The sequence below is a fragment of the Rhagoletis zephyria genome, unplaced genomic scaffold, assembly GCF_001687245.7.
Source record: "Rhagoletis zephyria isolate East Lansing unplaced genomic scaffold, Rhagoletis_zephyria_1.1 Rzeph_scaffold_04370, whole genome shotgun sequence".
Lineage (NCBI taxonomy): Eukaryota > Metazoa > Arthropoda > Insecta > Diptera > Tephritidae > Rhagoletis > Rhagoletis zephyria.
The window spans coordinates 1-21,172 of NW_016161453.1; the positions used below are offsets into that span (position 1 = coordinate 1).

A 21,172-nucleotide genomic window follows, 5' to 3' on the forward strand; every position below is an offset into this window, starting at 1 on the left:
GTAGTGTATTAGAATATATTTAAGTGATTATTATTGCAAAAATCTTTTACACAAAAAACTTTTACACAAAAACATTAAAAATTTGCACAAATTTTCACTTAGGATTGTTTGTATATTTGTGCATTTATATGCTGCATTTTCTTTTGCTATACGTTTATATGTATATAATAATCGTATTATATATTTCATCCCGCACACAAATACTTTGCCAACACTGTAGCTCAGCGCTCTCGTACACCGCACGCGTTCACAACGAAATTGAAAGTGTGCTGCTGTTGCGATGATTTTCCAACGCAAAGCCCCAAAAAATGTAGCAACAACTCGGGCGTCTAGAATAAGCAACAGGCAGAAACAAAAAAAAAAAAAACAAAAAACAGCTCCAGCATACAGGTTGGGATATGTGCTCGTAAAAGATCAATCTGACGGTGGGCAAGAAATGTTTACAAATTCACGTATGAGCATTAGGGAGGTCCATAAAAAAGTACATAAAGTCGGAATTTAGATCTTCTCAACAGCTAGGATTGTTTCATACCAAAAATGCATACCCTTGTTTTTTTTTATTTTGAACTCGAAAAATATTTAGAGGTCGCTCAAAGTTAGTTGTCCATGTATTTTTCGCAGCAGTGGAATATAATTTTTTAAAATCGATATTCTTCGTTCGAAAAAAACTATATATTTATCTTTCGGCGACTTCCAATAATAATACCCAATTACACCGGTCAACAAAAATTTTGTTTTCTTTGGGTTTCTGTTCTCATGCTTAGGTTCTCATTCCAAACATTAAAAAACACTTGAATTTTCACTTTTAGTTCTTAAAATTTGCTTGTGTCTAATTTAAGTATTCACTTTTAGACATAATTTTTATTATTTTACATTTATATGTTATTGTTTATCACAAGTCTTAAATAACAAAAAAAAACTTTGTTATCTAGCTAAAACTTTTCTAATCGTAATATAAAAAGTAGTAATTTTTCCAGAAAAATTGCTCTGGTTTTTACAAAAGCTAACTTTGATCAAAAAAATAATTTTCCTCTTTTTTTAGCGTAGGAGAAACTAAAATTTAACATGTAGAAGTCAGACACAAAAATCGTGTTGACTGGTGTAATTTATTTAACCATTTTTCTATAGTAACTACATATATTTTATAGGTCCGCCAAAAACCCCCCAAAAAATGCAATGATGGCACCCATAAAAATTCGATAGTATTAAAAAATTTTAAAATAAACAATTGGGTATTACTATTGGAAGTCTCCTGAAGAGAAACAAAGTTTTCTGATCGAAAAATATTGATTTTCAAGAATTCTATACCATTTCCACGAAAAATTTGGATTTTTTTTTCATATCGTCGCCCGTATGCCAGAAACATGAACGTGTAAAAATGAAAATTTTGGGAAATCAAGTTTGATTTTTGTTACGAATATTAACTCTACATTTATGCAATTGAAATTGCAAAATAAATATGTGTTTTCTATGTACGCTTGGTATTCTGGGTTTTGGTATAATATAGAACATCCAAAGGTTAATCAACTCAACCCAATAACTCAAAACTGATAAATTTGATTTTATTGATTTCGAAATAAGAAAAAAACCCGGGCATATTTTTTCGATATATAATTATCCTAGGGGGTGATAGCAATTAATTCGGACTTAATTTTTTTTCAATGCATTTTTGGACCACCCTAATTTGCATACATATGAATACACACAAGAGTACATAAGTATTCACGTACACATGTATACATTTGCTTATTTAGGTTTATACACTTTTTCCTACATTGGCGATTTTCTTCTTTTTTTTTTGCGACTACATAGTCCCGCTTTTTCAAAAGCTCACCATTGCCAATTGTTGCTCAGTAGCCGTTGGAATTTTTTCGCCAATACCTTTAACGCGCTCCATCTCACGTTTACTTCGGCGATGGATTGTGACGTTGCTGGTGCTGGCGTTGCTCATCGCACCTTAGCGCTGTTTATTTGTTTGTTTGTTTGTTTGTTTGTTTACGTTGTATGTATGGATAGAATTTTGTGTATTTTTTCTTTATTTTTTTTGTTGTTGCAATTTTTGCTCGTTTTCGCTCACTGTTCGGAATATGCCGCTAAAATAAATTTATTGATTGTGTATCGTTGGTTACTTTGAACCTCATACCACGATATGTTACACATACGCAATGGTTACCCGGAAAATATCGCTCTGCCATGTACATATGTATGTGTAAAAAGCAGCTAATGAAAGTGATGGAGAAATGTATGTCTGTATGTTCATAGATTTGTGAAGATAAAATTTGCGTAAATATGTTTATGATTTATGAGAAAACTGGCCAATATATAAAGGCATCGTGGCACTCCTACAATATTTAGCATACACACGTTTTTAAGGCAGGGATAATACGATTTGTACATTTGGCAGTCACAGAGTGGTGTTGCCTAGAAATTTTTGTCGAGAATGCGTTTAACTCAATAACAACTTTTCAAACAACACCACTCTGTAACGGTGAAAATTGAGAACTGTACAAATGTACACATCGTGTGATCCCTGCTCAAGACATACATATGTCGTATCACAGAAACGACATAGGCCATAAGACCGTATTCCTAAATTGTACAAGCGCCCTCTTAACCTACAATTACCCGTCAAAATACCTGTAATGATCCTTAACTCCTCCTTAGGGAGGCCCATGATTAATTTGCATTTTTTTAGATTGTACCCTCCTAGCAAGCTTTTAGATTGACGAAGTTCTGTGGTATTACGCCAGCACTGTTCCCGTAGCTTGATGTTTTCCTTCCTAAGCGCTTCTTTATCGTGTTGCAACCTATTGAAAGAAAGGGCTCCGGTCTTATAGGGGTCAAGGCAGCAGCCAGTCTGACCAGATGGTCCGCTCCTCATTGCCTTCGACTCCCATGTGCCCTGGTATCTATTGCAATTGTAGGGTATTATTCTCAGCCAGAGCATTTAGCCCCTCTACACATAACAGAACCATTCCCACGACAGTCGGGTCTACGTAACCGGAACGACCCAGATTTATATCTGGCCAAGGACTGTCACTCCAGCAACACTCCACAAAATCTCTTTGGGGAATTTGTATGCTGTTACAACAACAACAACACACAACAGAACTACCGAGGATTTGATCTCGAAGGATGATAGAGTCTTGAGTGACGCCCTGAAAGTGCTCGGCTGGATGAGTTTCTCCATGATAGAGGTAACCACTCCAGGTCGCCGTGCTGTGTGTTTCAACTTAATAGTTTCTTTCGATAACCGTTTCTTTATGCACGTCGTTCCTGCTGGTAGCTTAGCCTGTCCCTGTTCCTAGAATACATCTATCTATCTACATATCTAGGGTACGTATGGTTTGAAAAAAGAATAAAATTTAATTTAATAAAAAAAAAAATCGAAAATTTTGACTTTCCTCTTTGTTACTTGTATAACACATGTCACATGGGGACAGTTTAACTGCTAGAAACGGTAGAAACTAGGTTACTACCGTTCTTCTTGCCAGAGCTTTGTGGTAGTCTTACGTCTGTAGCGGTAGTAGACATTTCTTTACATACGATTCCTAAGTGTTCTCTGGCCTCCGTTCCTGATCTCCGTACTATATTTAGTTAGACCAACAAGTAAACCCACCGAACTCCGTATGTCTAGCCTTATTAAATAGCTTACGCGCGTGGGATCTACACACATTTTTTTTTTTATAATACACATTTTTATTAGAATACACCCCCTCCAAACCAAAGTTTCGGGCCTATCGAACAATCGACAACCTATGTACAAAAAGATGTTTATGCATACCAGGGATGTTACGAATATTTGCATTCGCATTCGATATGAGAATAATTCGCATCATTTTACACATTCGCCTTCGCATTCACATAAAATGATATAAATATTTTGCGAATCGAATGTGTGAATGGGCAGAGCGAGCAGTTAACGATCATAAAGCACACAATCCCAGCGTAACGCACATACATACATACTTATGTATGTTAAAGGTTGTTTCACTCAACGTTTAGTATTTTACAGGCAAAACAACTTTTGTACTTTTTCCGAAATGCCCTTTTGAACTTCGACTACTAGATTAAGACACTGTAAAGGTTAAGCACTGGTTCAATGTTCTAATAATTCATAAAACGATTACCTAACATTCGCATTCGCATATTCGCATGACGGAAATTCACATTCGAAACATCCCTAATTCATACATACATACCTAAACATACGAATATTTGTTTTCAAATGCTTTTTGCGGCTTTTAGGCGCATTCCTTCGATTGGTTTGTTGATTTTTGCTACAACTATGGTACTCGTATTTGATTTGTTTCGCTGTCTTTCTTTTTTTTTGTTATTTCTTTTGTTGATTTTCGGTATGGAATTTTTTGTTTTTTCGCGCTATCGTATCACTTGAATGAGCTCGCTTGTGCTAAGGCGTCATGTGAGATTTTCCATACGGCGTCGATCTTTTATTCTATCCGCTGCTGATGCTAGCTGCTGCACGCACATTTCCTGCCACAATCTATGCCACGAAAATTCACTATTCCACTTACACACTATTCCACTTGACGTTCGAATTTTTTGTAGGGTTTTTTTCTTTGGTTTTTCGTGCTAATATACATATCCCCCCTATTGTTCTTATGAAGTGTTGTCGATTGAATTGTAGCCTACGCACTTTAATTGCCAAGTTGGCGCAACTGGACAAGCGAAGAGCTATGCGGGCATACTTAAGCGGTTCAAGTTGCAGAACATCTACAAATTTACACACTACATAATATGTACATACATACATACATACTTTGGTATAAACGATGGTTCATGCATGAGTAAAAATGTCTACATGTGTTACATATGTTTATGTGTGTATGTATATTTGTTTATGGGTTAGTGTACACAATTGACGACCTATTTGACATTCGCACAAGTGGTCTTATTTAATGGCGTATCAAATTGCTCTTTGCGTACCCAACTGATTATTCACTTCAATCTGTACACAAGTGCGTGTACTAAGCAAATGTGTATTTAGCATATATATGTATAATATTATATATGTATGAGCATATGTGGTACGTATGTATGTATGTATGTATGGACATACTGGCATGTCAAACATTCTTGTACTGCGCTGTCAGTTGAATAAGACAATTTGATTGTTGTGACAAGCGAGGAATTTATGGCACAGTTTGATGTCTTCCTTTGTTTCTTTCTTCTTTATCTCACTGGTCACATACACTTGTTTGTGTCTTTCCAATATCTATGCAGCCATAGTGATCAAATAATTTAATTAAAAGCAAGTAATTTAATTATTTAATTTCCAAAAGATCCTCTTAACTAAAAAATTTATATTAAATTAAATTAAAAAATTTACTTAATTAACTAGATCATGTGGATGTTAGAAGCTACATATCTATAATGAATGACAAGTTGACACCGGATTGGATTTTACACAATATAATAGACTATGATCCATATATTATTTTGAAGGCAATTAAATTGCTGACTGTTACGCAAAGCGTAGAGGCCAAATTCCGAAGTATTTCTACGGCACATCTGAAGACTACACTGCCGAACTTCTTAGGAGCTGAGAAGAATCTCACATTGTTGGCCACTGACGGAAGGCAAAGCGAATGAGACAACCAAAAAAATGCAAAACTCCTTCCAGAAGAAACACCGAAAGACTTCTTGAACTTAGCCGGCAGAATCTTAGAACTCTTACAGGCTACCTGAAAGGGCTTTGAACGTTAAGGTACCATGGCGGATGGCACCCTTTAATGTGCTTGATTTCATACATAGCCAAAGATTAGAGGGACTTAAAATTTGGATTTAGCAGAATAGATATTGCCAACAACAGCTACTGCTGAATAGGCAATCTGAGAAGTATCTAGAAGTCACTTATCACGCACGTACTGATTAATGGCGCAGAAAAATGAACACTGATGGCATCCGTTTTGGTGGCCCTTGGAGTGTTCAAGAGACTTTCTCTGCGTTGAAAGGATCAGGTGCAGGACTTGGCTTCACTGGACACTCCCATTTGGTATCAGTTGCGCAGAAGAGAAACAACTGGTCTGATTTATCGCAGCACCAAACAAATACTAGAAGAAGTTTTATTAAATCACATCGATATTTTGTATGAAAATTGCACAAGAATTCTAAGAAATTTTAATAACACATTTTATGTTTTACTTGTATGATTTCTAATTTGAATATAATTTGTTTTTACTAGTGCAACGAACTAGTTTTCGATAAAAGCTATTAAAACTGTTTTCGAGATCATAAAATATTTCAAGGAAAACTAAGAAATATGCAGTGTAAAAATATATTTTATTAGCAAAATTCATGGCTTTTTCAAGGTGTAAATTTTTACACCAAAGTAAATTCCTATACACATGCCCATGTATGTACATTAGATTGCACCAGAAAAAAAGGTTGCCGTTTACCACTGAGTCGAAAGTATTTTTGCCAAAAGAAAAAAAGAAAAAATTTCGCCGAATGTAAGAGTTGCGTATTTACATAAAGTATGATATATCGATATTTTTGTTCCAAAGTTCATTGACCTCAGGTACGCCATTCTAGTACGTATCCATCAGAACTCAATTCCTACCGGGTAAAAGTTTCACCTTAATGTCAATAAATTAAAGCTCACCAAAAATTATTAAACTTGTACTAAGGTAGAATTTTTATTAGTCCAGTAGAACTACGAGTATTAAAAAAAAAACAATGTTGTCAAATGTAGGTGTCACCGCAGAATATAAAAGAACTCCTAGGTTCACCAAAAAAATATTTTTTTTATTTGCCTTGCAAAAATACTTTAAGCACAGGGATGAACCTATATATGGCGAACATCTTTTGTTTGCTTGTAAGATGCTGCGGTCTAATGTACATATTTGTGGCAAGAAAATTCTGGATCATTTTATGTTACCATAAAAGCTAACATAAATTAAATTCCAGCAAATTGGCGTATAAGAATACGCATACATACATACTTGCATGCATATGTATGCTTATATGTATGTATGTATGTAAGTACTGATACGGATGTATAATTCAGCAGTCAATATGCAAAATATTGCCCAGAAAATATCGGCCTATTGCTACCCTTTATACAATTAAACGAAACTTTCCGGTCAGCAACAATGAACTCAAATCTCTTGGCGTCAGGTGGTAGACAAAAGCAAATATAAACGGAATTTCTTCAGCGTTTAGCTACACGATTTTTAAACGCGTATAAGTATATTTTTGTTTACATTTAAAATAGCAGCCTACCTGCTGAGAATTGAGGAAAAGTGTGTGCTCGTCTGTACTTGCAGGCAATTACTTAGTTACATATCATGCACATATGTACGTATGTATGTATGTATGTACAAATGAATAAACCATCCTCTTATGCTAGAGCGTAAAATAATAGCAGCCGAAAATACATATGCTTAGATATTTGAGTAAATTACCAAAATGAAGCAACTGAAAAAATTATTTACGAAAGAAAATTCGCTAACGCCGAATTTCCACTAGGCAGTGAAATGACGAACGATTTTCTACCATAAAACAATGGGAACAAACTTAAAAACTTTTATTTTTAACGTGCCGACAAAGGATTTTTAATTCCCGAATTTGTCATTTAGAGTTCTAACATTTCAATTTGTAGTGGCAATTCGACTTAAGATTATGATAAATATTCACCGCATTTGAGGCCGTCAGAACCACAGCACTCGATGTAGATTTTTGGGGGAAAAATAGAGACGTTGCCTGGAATGCATAACTAGAGCGATAACGTTCATAACCAGAATAACCTTCGAGCATACTTATGAACTCATAAATTTAGTGCTGAAAAGATCTAATCAACCATTTTAAACATATGTAAATAATAATTGAAAACCTTTTTTTGAAATATTAATATGCTACCTCATTAATATTTCCCCAATTCTACATTTAAGGCTAATGGCGCACGTGATGAGCATACGATGAGTACATACATAAGTGGCGGCTATTTTCAGAGAGATTTCGCCGATTCGATAAGGTCACAATGGCATACATGCATATGTACATATGTATGTACATACATTAAATATGACAACAGATTAACCGAATGTAGGTACATTTTAACATATGTAATTGTGTGCATACATTCGGGTGGTCAAAAAAAGACCACCGGAAAATCAATAATAATATTTAACGGTGCAGCTTTTGCGGGTTTCTCGTAAAATTGCTATAGAATCGTTGAAAATAAATATATGTATATATATTTTTTGAATAAGAAATATAAAAGAAATAAAATTATGACGCATACTTAAATTTTAATAACTTTTTTTTCTAATGTGTGTGATGTGCTTACAGACACATAAAATACTTGTAAAACATTATATAAGGAGGCGTACTTCTTGTTTTCGTACGAATGGAAAATTTTAAATTTTTGTATAGAAAGGGATAGGAAAATTTCACGATTTTCGGTTTGTACGAAAAGAAGAACACGGTCNGATGTGTGTGATGTGCTTACGGACGCATAAGATACTTGTGAAACATTTGTGTAACTTCTTGTTTTCGTACGAATGGAAAATTTTAAATTTTTGTATAGAAAGTGATAGGAAAATTTCACGATTTTCGGTTTGTACGAAAAGAAGAACACGGTCCAACATTAGCGGTTTTAAAAAAGTCGTTAGTAAAATTTTAAAATTGAATAAATATGCATCGTATTTTTTTTTAAGAATTCTGAAGCGGGGTATCTTTGATTAAAAATAAACCGATTCTAAAAAAAGAAATTGTTTTCCCAAAGTAAAATATTTATATGAATCTATTATTATCATTAATATATATATGGAAAATTTCAAAGCACCGTTGACACGATTAAATATTAACCGGCAAGTACAAAAATCTAAGTTCGGGCGGAGCTGAACATTAAATACCCGGCGCACGTATTAGACATAGTTTTTTACCTTTCCGAAAACTACCGTACATGGTAAGGATTTACTCCTCATTTGACTTAATGAGATAAATTTCTATATTTAGTTATAAGTTCATTCTTTCCATTTTCCAAAATTGTATCACAAACGTATTTTTCGCTATTGAAGATTTCGTATTTCTTTAAATTACCGTGGGCGTGGTTATTGTCCGATTTTAAAAATTTTCAGCCGTTTAGTATGTTGTATCAAGGCCAACAATTGCGCCAAGTTTGGGTTACCTTGTGAACAAAACCACTCGGGTATAAAATAACAGGTCTCCTTCTTTTCGATATTCTTCAACTCTGGATGGTGGCTGGTAAAAAGGTTGGGCCACCCTAATGTACATGCCGTACCCGTACATACATATGTATTTTCATTTATATATAAACTAGTGTATGTACATGCATGCATAGATATTGCAAGTATTCCAGCTGTTTGCTAACCACTTTGGATTCCTTAGCGTTTGAGCTTTTGTGCGGCCTTTCCCTTCACCTTAAGCGCTAATGTATGTACATATGTATGCTCATACAGAGTGGAAAACTTTCTAATCAAAGCTGCGTAACTACATATTACTATGACTTACTCACTAATTGGGTGTCAATTTCGATTTGACAAGCGATAATATCACTTGTGCATTGTTTTGATAGCCATGGCCAGCGCTGTGACCAAAATGGAACAATATGGTTGCAAAATTTGGTATTTATATACATATATGTATATGGTATACCATTATATGTAGATATACATACATTTATACTCGCAGCCATATGTACATACTTATGTACAGCCAGTATATGCCAACAATGCAGGGTAATCTATTATATCGGAATGATATGTATCTACGTAGTTTTTAAATAGATTCGTCACCTCTCACAACCTCAAAGAAGCAGCTGATGAATGGAACCCGCTGACATTTTAATAAAAGTAGAAAATCTAGTCAAAAATTACGGAACTGTCTGCTTTTTCGTTTCATTTTCAAAAAATGCAACCAGCATCAATTGAACGTTTTTTTTGTTATATCGCCTCATTGTAGGCACTTCAAAGCATGCTCGGCGTAGTCTGACGCATCCTCCCGACAATGCTTCCGGAGTTTTTTGCGGTCTCCGCATGGCTTACAACCATGCAGAGGTACAGACTGATGTACCATTGCTCACAGTGCGTACCCACTATCTACTTTTTGGACCAATAAATATTTTTTTCTTTGCTCTCACTGAGTTGCTTCAGTAATAATTAAATGTTGACTTAAAATGGGAACAAGTACCAACTTTTCCTATGGTACCTTGAACACGAAAGTAGGACAAAATATGACTAATTTTCTTAAGTTTCTATAAAACATTTATTAAAAACTTACTAAAAATAGCATCAATGTTATTATTATGAGTTCCCTAAGTTTATTTTCGTCTACAGTAAATAGCACACCCAAAAATACCAGGAAATTATTCTTTAATACATTTTACTTTTGTTAATTTTTAGATGCATAAAACGCAAAACTTTTGTTTAATTTTTTCTGTACTCAGTCATTAATTGGCGTCTGTAGTAATTTAAATTACACTTTAATTAAGTTCATGTATGTGTTTTGGGTGCTAGTTTTTTCACTATTTCCATATAAAGAAACCAATTAATTGTGCGCACAAAACTACTTAAATGATTCACTAAACTAACATACTTCAGTCCATTGGGGTGGTTCAAACAAGATTTTAAATGCTAAGCTCTCACACCTTAGGATTTTTCTAAATGGCAAAAAGGAGTACCCGTATTATTTTGTTTACAAAATTTTATACATATGAACTAGCAGACCCGGCGAACTTCGTGCCGCCCAAAATTATTATTTTTTATTGAAACACTTTGGTCCAACATTTTCACCAACAATTCACGTTTACGATTACGGTTTGGTGGTTGTCAGAAGGCATATTTCCATTGCCGTCTTAAATAACCTAACCAAAGTGTATATCCGTCAAGAAGTTCTGAAATTCTTAAATTATCAGGCGTTTCACAACTCGATTAATCGCACTATGAAATAAATTTGAAGAACTTTTTCCTCTTCACTACCTGGAGGAAACAATGATCCGGTTCTATGGTGAATTTGTCCTTGAAGACTAGAGAATTTTAGTAATAAGTACGAGTTTTTACAAAAGAATTTCACATTTAACATTTGACGCTCACATTTCTGCTAAGTCTTTAGAGTTATTTTTTATTGCCGTAAAATAAAAAAAAATTCTAAAGACTTAGCAGAAATGTGAGCGTCAAATGTTTAACCATACACAGACATTATGAAGATCAAATCATTAATATTTGTCTTCCCTAAATACATGTAGCTTATTAAGATAACATTTCCCACCTAATCAATTTTATCTAACTCAACTTAAAAAGGAACAGTCCAGCGCCTTCGTCTTGGCCTGCAGGCTGTATCGGAGATACAGCCGCTAAATTTAAACGTAGAATACGTGGTATGGTTAAGAGCATATCCAAGTAAAAAAACAAAAGCACACACTAAGCAAAAAATATCGATAACAAAAGCGATAATAATATCGGTAGCAAAATCGATAAAAACATCGNTCATGGTCTCAAAATCAAGAAAAATAAATAGTTAATCGTTTGACTTAAATACTCATAACTACATAATTTAAAAACAGCCAAAATGAATTATTTTATGGTGCAGAAAGTTGTGAGAACAATTTATTTTATGTTTACTTACTTAAGCAAAATTTACTTATGCAAAACATTACCACTACATCAATGCAAACAAACATCTACCAAAGCATCAGTGCATACATTGCTTGGGTGCCTAGGAAAAACAAATTTTTATGCTCTAAATTAATTATGGATCATCCATATTTTTGCCCTTTTGTAATTTCGCCTTCACTCCAAATAGGGATACAGTTGTGCGCCATCATCATTATTATTAAGTTGGTTATTTTTATGATGCAGTAAAATATGATTTAAATTATTTCGATAAATTTTATGCTTCATAGCCTTCGTTTGTTCCGTGTCATTCTGCCAGAACCTTGAGTTGCCATCATATTTTCCCGGTCGGACTCTGCATTTAATGCTACGCAACCACTGAAACGATGAATTCTTTCATTAATCAAGGAAATATGCGCAACGCCGAAAAAGAAGTACTAAAAAAAATTACTTTCATGTGCTTATGGCGGCGGCGACGACGTGACACATCCATGCTGCGACTAGCACAGTATGGACGTAAAGTGACGTAATAAATAATTTCGATGATTGAGAAAACGCTGAATCCCATAAATAGACCCAAAATTCCACCAGTGCTAGCTATGTTTAGGAAATAAGAAAAATTTTGTTAGAACTATTTCGAAAAAAAAACTTAGTTCGAAAAAAACGTACAAACAAAATCTGTAAATCCGAACATTTCCGACTTAGTTGTGGTGCGTAGTATATGCGATAGATAATAAAAATTAACTATAGATATCTCTGCGTAGTTGGTTGCATCGCTGAATAGATCAAGCGGCAGGTCATCAAAGGTTAAGAATTTTCCGGGCGTAATGGTGGTCGCAGTGACCATTGCTTTGTAGCTCAATTCAAAGCATGCTGGCCAACAACTGGAGCAAGTCAATTTCTTATCTAACGATTCGATTTTCGTCAGCACCTCATTCGTGCAGGCGTTGTCGTTGGGCCCACAAATGCGCGCTGAGCCATTAATGCGAGGCAAATAGTAGAGTACACAATCACATTTGTCAATTAAAATTTTCGCCTCGCACTCAATTTCGCAATTCCGACGCGAGTACGTTCGGTAATAGGTTAAATCGCCCTCATCGGAAAAGAGGCAACGACGACGCTCCTTGTGTATGGCTCGTATTGAGGGTACAGCGTTCTCATAGATGGGCTCAATGGGTACACGAGCTTCACGTCCGGCCGTCACTAGAAAACCATAATTGCTAACCCTTGGCAGCTCGGCGGGATTATGCACTAGTATCTTATGAGGGTGTTAAATGAACAATTATTTACGGGACTGGGGAAATTTATTTTCTGCTCAAGACTTACCTTAAAACCGATGCTTTTAGATTTTGTGCAGTAATACTCTAAGGCAGAAGAGTTCAAAACAACAGTCAAACCTAAACGACTTCCGGTGCCACCAGGCATACGTGGGTAGAAGTTTTTAGGCAAATCACCAGCGTAACCTCTTTCTGGCGTCCAGTATATGGGTACCAAATGGTTCGAAGATTTCGGCGAGATGCGATCATCCTCGCTTGAGTGTACAGAAAAGATAAAAAATATTTTACAATTGGGTGATTCAGAAGGTGTCATTTAGGGAGTTCACAAGGTGTTACCTGTTGTCGTAAACTTTAAACGGTTCAAAATATGTAAAGAGCATTGCAAAATAGCATAAAAGTCATTTTATGAATTTTCACAGTGTTTAAAAAATATTTGATTGTAGTTTCAAGTCCTCTAGACATTTATTTATGCTTTCAAAGCTTACGACATACTTAAATACGACAGTATGCAACACCTTGTGAACTCCCTAAATGTAATTAAACATATTCTCATACATTTTTTAAAGGTTAAATAAGTTTTTGAGTGATTGATGAAATAAGATGTACCTTAGATGTTAACAGAACTACTTGAAGAATTAGCAACAATAAAGAGTATCGTCGGTATGAGAGGTGTGATATAGGGTGTTACAAGGGCGATGCAGATCTTTGACAGCAATTATTTGTGATACGTTAATATTTTACATAAGTCTATTTTTTTAAGACAATTACAGGCTTTGGTAAACTTAGTCATGGAGCGATACTCAGTTGAAGAACGCGTAAAAGTGATACAAATGCCGATTTTTCGAAAAAATCATAGTGAGTGATATAGCACATTTTTATCTACGGATACGTCAACGAGCAAAAAAAAAATTATGCGCCTATAACTAGTCACTATGGGTGTGGTTTTTGGGCTGGCGGAGTCATCGTACCATACTCCTTCGAAGATGATGCCGGTAACCCTGTTACGTTGAACCGTAAACCTTATCGTGACAAAATTTTCATGAATCACCCTGTATATTCTTCTGGATTGGCTCGTGAGAAGCTATGATTATTCTCAACCCAACTAAATATTAATGCTATTTGTGCATTTTTCCAAAAAAAATACCGTTAGCTACGTATATCGAGTATCTCTTTTATATTAAAAAGAAAACAAATTCAGTAAACCGAAAATTTTGCACAAACTAGATGCTTTTTTGCTGCCTGTTAACAAGGAAGTTCTGGCAACTGTTTCAACTCATTGATTCATTGATTAATTTTTCATTAGTACAATGAGGCTTTACATCTTTTATAGTACAATTGTCATTATATTACAAATTAAGTAGAAACTAACATTAACTCACCACAGCCAATTCCGGGAACTATGTATGTATCTTGAAATATCTTTTCTGTCTTTCGAAAGACTAATTGAAAGATCTGCTAACGGGGAGGTCGTAGCTTTCTTCTATTTGTCTTTTGGCAATAACTTTTCTAAAAATTATATCAAATTAAAAAAAATATATGCATTTTAAGGCAAATTAAAAAACGCGAAAAATAAATTTAAAAAAGAGAAAAAATAAGCTAAATACATTTCTAAAAATTAAATTGAATTAAAAGTCGTTTTTTTAATAATAAAAGCTAATAATTAAAAGAAAATTAAATAAAACAAAAAAGTCAATAAAAAAGAGAAAAACATAAATTGTTTTTGTTTCCAAAAATGAAATTAAGTGAAAAAATATCTTCCTTTAAAAAAAAAAAATTTAAATTTCGAGAAAATAAAATTAGAAAAAAATTTAAGTAACTAATTTAAAAAATATACTTAAGTTTCTAAAAATTAGTGAAATTTAAAAATGTATGTTTATGACAATATAACCTAAAAATCGATTTGAAAACAGAAAAAATTATATTAAAAAACCGAAAAAATTTTTTCTACAAATTATTTTAAATTTAAAAAAACAAAAATCTGTTTAAACAAACAAAATCTAAAAACTTAAAGAAACATAAATTATAAAAGAAAAACTAAATATATCTAAAAAGAAAAAACACAAAATACAAGTTTCTAAAAATTAAATATTATAAATCTTTTTATATCTTTTTATAACAACAAAATCTTAAAATTTTACTAAAAATAAAAAGAAAAAAATTAATGGGTTAAAGAATACGAAACAAATTCCGCTTTTTCGGTCTCGGGTCTCTGGAATGGCTCGCCGGTGCTTTGCTCTTTGTAGTAGCGCGAATAATAAAATGATATATGTAAGTACATCTCCAATTGAAGCATGCTCAAGTGCTTTCTGTCAACACCGATTTCCACCAATAATTTAACAACAACATTTAGAAAAAACAGCATTCAAACTTTTTCAATAAAACCACAAATAAAATATTGATCACTGTAGAGCATTTTGGACGTCAAGGTTTAAGTGTTTTTTTTTTGGAAAAATTTACGAACTGATGTTTTTTTAAATTATCTACTTGTTTGGCCATAATTAATTTTTGCCAAACAAATTTACCAATTATCCTATAGTGCAATGTCTTAACGTTGTAAAATTTTGCTGTATAAAATAATAGTTTCCAAATATTTTAATGTGTCTGCAAATGTCCTAAGAACATGTTAAACGTTATTTTACGTTGACAAATTTAAGACTCTACCGCATTACGGCGCTTGGCATATCTTTATGACTTTTTGGTTTCAAAACCTAAAAATAATTTTTACGTAGAGTAAAGCAAGGAAACTTATAGTTATAGTTTTGGTTCAGTGCGTTTTTCTGAAACAATTTTTATTTCTGGTATTTTTCGAATTTGGAAAAGGCGTGAAAATCATCGCGTTAGTTTGCGCAAATCGTAAAATGTTTTTATTCTATCTGAACCTAAACCCGGCTGAAGCTGAGTGTGCAGAGGCGCTTGCTATTTATATTTAGTGGGTTCAATGTAATCAAACGTTTCCTTTTTAGCTTTCACTTACCTATAATTACGCAGCATAAAATATGGATCCAAAGCATTAAAAGTGCAACACAGTCCATCGTCGGTTAATGCCGAATTAAAGATGGCCGAACAATTTTCCCGTTTTGCGCCGAAGCTGCAGTACAAGAGCATTTCTTCGCACGGTTGAGCAACCTACAAATTATGAAGAATAGAAACGAGGCCAACGAATTTTCATTTCGAATTACCGCGTTCAGTATAGCCTTGAAATTTCTCCAAGTACCGCGCACATTATACCATTCGCCCCTCTCGTTCTGTCCGCAAAGACTCATTAGCAGTGAATAATTCAAATTTTTTCTACACAAGTACGTATATGTAAACGTTTGTCATTACGGTATTTGCATTGGATACCCTGCAAAAAAGGCGACTAAGCCACAAAGGAGCCGGCGACTAATTCTACTTTTGGCCTTTTATATGGAATGAAGTGTTCCAGTGAAGAGATTAGTACAAGAAGAGCGATAGTAGTTTTTTTTTTTATTTAATACAATAAAATCATAAAGTTCGAACCGTAGAACTCGGGCCTGCTTGACAAATTCTGTGTTTTCTATACCAACTTAATATGTCTTAAGCTAATACACTGAGAAAAGAGTTTAGGTACGTCAACTAAATATGTTTCTCTCAACACACATGTGATTAACTTATTAACAAAATTGGTAGAAAAAATGTTGGTTGGTAAAATGGTAATTTTCTTTTCATTTTGGCAGAGCTTTGTTAAAGTATTTGGTATGAAAACAAATAAAACTTTTCGTTCCCGCTTTATATTGCGTGGTTATCTTAGTATGAAAAAATGGCAATTGTTAAATGAAAAACCACAAAATTAAAAAAAATCAGGGAAATTTTTTAGCTGCACATTGTTAGTTATACTAAAATTCCGTGGGCTATAAAACTGTATACCCAAATTCAGAGTAAAAAATTCGAGCTTTAGCCGAAGTTTTTTTAATTTTTCGAAATGTTGTACGTAGCTGGAGCACTTGATTTTTATTAGTGTTGGGCAGTATCGATATCGGAAGTACTCTGAACTCGATTCTCAAAAGGATGGTCAGTAGCAAATTTTCAAAAGTATCGATGTTGGATACTCCAAAGAACTCAGTACTTACAAAAGAACTCGAAAGTAATAAAAGGTTCTCTAATAAAAAATTTTAATTTTTTGGAAATAAATAAAAAATGGAGTNCTGGATACTCCAAAGAACTCCGAAGTACTCAGTACAAAACACAAACAATATATCACTTTCGGTTTCGGTGGACGGAAACGGACAAGATGCCATTAATATGATCTCAAATACCATATCATAATTAAATAAAAAGTTCTCTAATAAAAAATTTTAATTTTTTGGAAATAAATAAAAAATGGAGTACAACTATAGATTTTGTTAGACTAGCTAAAAAGTTATCGGTAGATATTTTCCTGATTTGGTGGACTTTTTTCAAGTGGATGGTAATTATTTTGTTTTCGTCAGTGGCAACCCTGGTTCGTGTTACATTATTTGCTAATGCACTACTCTCTTTATAGAATAGTCCAATAATTTTTGCAGGGTATATCTGCATACATATATATATGTATATAAGCAATTATTTATATATTTTTATGAATTAATGCATTCTTACTCAGCAATGCCTTGTACTTTGCTCTTTGATGCCTGGTTGAGATTACAAATCGTTACAGCAGGAAAAGGAACATCACTAGCAAGCGTTTCTTTGGCGCTTGTCGAAATTATTATCGGTGTAACGGACCATTTCATATAAATGTTAGAAATGAAGTAAGAGGATAATATAATTACAGCTATAAATGCAAAACCGAAAAATGCTCTGGAACGAAAAAACGTTAAAAATATTAGTCAGAGGAAATAACGAATGAGGCATAAATCGAGGCACTTGTAATTATATATGTACAGAGCGGTGCAAAAACTATCCTCCGATTTTCCTTTGCTATCAAAAGAATTAAAATCCTGTTACCTTTTTAGTAGCATATCGCCTGCTGAGTAGAAGATCGGCCTATCTCGGCAGGAAGTTAGAAAACGCCCTACCTCAGAAAACTTAGACTAAGGGGACGTCAGATCGGGCGATCTCGCAGCCAACAGAAATCCCTTAATCGAAAAATCAAACGGCCTGGAAAAGTCTTCCGCAATAAATACTCCGCGTTCTGGTACCGTAAAAAATAAATTTCGTTCACCGCGAAATGAAAAAGTTTTAGCGTCTTATAAGGTATACCTGTAGCCCCCGTCCCCTTATAATGGACTGCTTCTTTAAAAATAAAAATTTAAGAAAACAATGTTAACATTGCCTATTTTTAGTGATTTCCGTGGTTTGGTTAACGAACTACGTAAAATACCCGATCCTTGAAATTATTGGTAAAAAATCGGTACAAAATCGATATTTATTGACTAGTAACAAAAAAAAATTTGTATTCTGAGAGTGTATAACTATGAGCCTTCAAATGTTAATCTAAGTACTTATTTGCTTATTTGGTTTTGGAGTACGCCAAAGCTCGAAGTTTGGGATTAGCTAACTTCATTAGACATTGCACATCATTTCCTATTAAATTCATCCACTTTTTGCAGTGCTCCTTCATTTTTAGCAATATTCTTTTTAGCAGCAATTTTCTTTTCATACTAGCCACAGTATTTATCAATTGGGCTGATCTCAAGACAGTTTGGAGAGAGTGTTTATTAAAATATTGTCAAAACAATACCCTTTGCTTTTGGCAAGAAGCGACAAGCTGATATCTGGAGTCGCGCAACATTTTTTCAATCGTAAGTATTGCAAGCTCAAGGGCTGACTTGCAAAAAGCTAGAATTCTCCAGAACTGAACATCGTTCCAGAATGTAATAGCCTTGAATTGATGTGGATTCCGAAATACTGTGCTTTCTTGGTAACTACTCGTCACGTAAAAACACATTTTTCTTTATCCCATTCGGCTTATACGACTGACGCATCGCGTAATTTTCTTTCATGTGGTTTTGAACGGATGTTACGATTCGAGCCCTGGATTCATGGTATAGCGAGTGTCTTAGGATCGTCTACTAGGCCAATTATGGCAATACCTTACCAGTTAATGAAAGCCGTTGTTTTAATCTCGATACCAGGAAAACAGCCAAGCGTTTCCTGAAAAGGCTGGTGGCAAAAGCCCTTCTCAAACAGAGAAGTAAGGAGTCACGAGCTTTGTATTCAGCGTAATAAAAATTTAATCGAACCAGTTAAATTCGAATAACGATAAGCCAAATAAAAATTCGGATATATAAATCTTAAAGCAATGATATGAAATCCTATCTGCTTCCAGCTCATATTTCGTCTGAAAGCGCTTGAAGTTTAGCCCTCCTTTTTGCAATGCGGTACTTAAAGTTCAAAGTAAGCCAATGTTTTTACCTTTCTAGGGCAGAAAATATAAATTTATATAAACATTTGTATGTATTTATTGGTCAAATGAAAGGTATTTACTTAAAATTTTCCAAATTTTACCACTATGGAAAAATTTGCCAAAAGCATCGTGGACTATATTTTACTTATATATGTACTTAGGTACATACAAAAAAGTTAAATGCAAATCTATTGTCATAAGCAATAACCGCCTAAGTCGAAAAACCTGAATTCGAGAAAAAACGTTTTAAACATTTGGATTTTAAAGTTAACCTTATAGGGAAACCAAAATATTTTCGTCTACAACTTTTTAAAAAGCCTAGCTAGCAAGATGGAGGTGTCACAAACGCATGGAATAGTAGTTATAAAATTAAATTTTTTCTTATGTCGACTCAGGTGGTTATTGCTTATGATCAGATAAATATTGCTACACAAAGACACTCACCTTTCGGGCAATGTTATTTTATCTTCGGCAATATACTTTAAGCCATGCAATGTTGTATTTTGCAAATAATATTTTAGGCTCTTCTTTGCGGCCTGCTTAGAACAGAGATGTTCAAATTCAATTTCCTCGCTCGAGCAGTCGCTGCTCTTTTCCTTTGGACGAGCTGAAAAGTACATTTAAATGCTTAGAGCATATTTAACAGTGACACTTTTTAACAAACAAATTACCAAAAGGTTTCGATTTTTCTGCAGTGAATTTTGGTTTCAGCTGGACCAAGCGATCTTCTGCGTAAATTTTCATGTTGCGTCAAAAGCTGCCAATTCCTAAATGTAATTAAATGCTTTGGCGTTGCTATATTTTAAACACCGTATGTCAGGCATTAAAAAGTTAAATAACTGTTGAGGCATCAAAAATCATGTTGACTGAGAGCAAATACAAAATCAGTTATAGTAAGTGTGCAAAATGTTTGCGAACATGCGATTCGAACAGTAAATTTTCATACATATATATGTATGCACATTAGGGTGATCCAAAATAACTAACCTAACGAATCTACGGTCATAAAAGGACCTATTTACAGAGAATAAAATTTCTTCATTTGGGCATTTGAAATTTACCATGTAATAACATGAACATTTTTTTTTCTATTAAAAATGTTATAACTATTGTACCGTTTGAGATTCAATTTGTTTCTAGGCATAATCTTGTAGAGCATTAAATTCTCTCAATTTTGTTGGGCGACGATTAAGAGTATTAAATATGTATGCTATGATATTGCTATACAAGGTAAAGCGTTGATGCAAAATTATAATCGAATTTTGACGAAAAGACGAAGAATAATTGCAATAAACTGAATTTTATTAATAATTAAAAAAATATTTATGTTTAAAAATGCAATATCAATTAAGAAAATCAAAATCATTTTCCACACAATTTTTATTATTTTAGTGTAATTCTTTCATGAAAGCATGAATGTCTTAAAACTGCATATTTCTGCTTTTCTCGACTTTCAATGCCTGTAAGAATATACATTTTTGAGTCTATACAATCGACTCTAAGAGCATTTTTTTTTGAGAATTCAATGTCCAAACAAGAAATTGCCTATCAACACCTTCTAAAATTGTAATACAAATTGGTCCAAATGGAAGAATTTTCTTCTCAGTAAATAGGACCCTTTATGACCATAAATTCGTTAGTTTAATTATTTTGGATCACCCTAATGCCCATCCATACGTATTTAAGTATATGCCTTGGTATATTTTGACTGAACGTATGTACATACATACGTACCCATGACTGTTAAAACTTGATGACACTCCTGTGTAACCCTCCTTCCGCGCTTCCTTCTGTGCAGTGCCATGCTCGGCTTAAATATTTTACAGGATAAATATTAGAATTTGACAAACAAACGCGATATCATCAATATATAAGGTGACATTTACTGTTGCTTTGTGTACACTCTTTGCTAAGTACTCAGCATATTCGAGTGCAAGGATATTCATTGCAAG

General features: G+C 33.9%; 1 protein-coding gene across 1 annotated transcript; it reads right to left on the minus strand.

The window, feature by feature from the left end:
* Positions 1–11,774: 11,774 nt before the first annotated feature.
* Positions 11,775–21,042, minus strand: ppk28 (pickpocket 28). The gene is made up of 10 exons (XM_017626020.1): positions 20,955–21,042; positions 19,892–19,987; positions 19,665–19,827; positions 17,471–17,671; positions 16,054–16,162; positions 15,849–16,000; positions 12,924–13,128; positions 12,267–12,855; positions 12,049–12,194; positions 11,775–11,975 (listed from the first exon to the last, which is right to left on the minus strand). Exons 2-10 carry the CDS (start codon positions 19,962–19,964, stop codon positions 11,775–11,777), a joined length of 1,839 nt encoding a protein of 612 aa, XP_017481509.1. The 5' UTR covers positions 19,965–19,987; positions 20,955–21,042.
* Between the last annotated feature and the right edge of the window lie 130 nt (positions 21,043–21,172).

Bases quoted from the DNA above. Each gene is read 5' to 3' on its own strand.
- ppk28 (XM_017626020.1), bottom strand. From the start codon at position 19,964: ATGAAAATTTACGCAGAAGATCGCTTGGTCCAGCTGAAACCAAAATTC. The intron at 16,163-17,470 runs GTAAGAATGCAT...GTACTTGTGTAG, and splicing joins AAAGTACAAGGCATTGCTGA to AAAAAATTTGAATTATTCAC. The intron at 16,001-16,053 runs GTAATTCGAAAT...CATAATTTGTAG, and splicing joins TCAAGGCTATACTGAACGCG to GTTGCTCAACCGTGCGAAGA.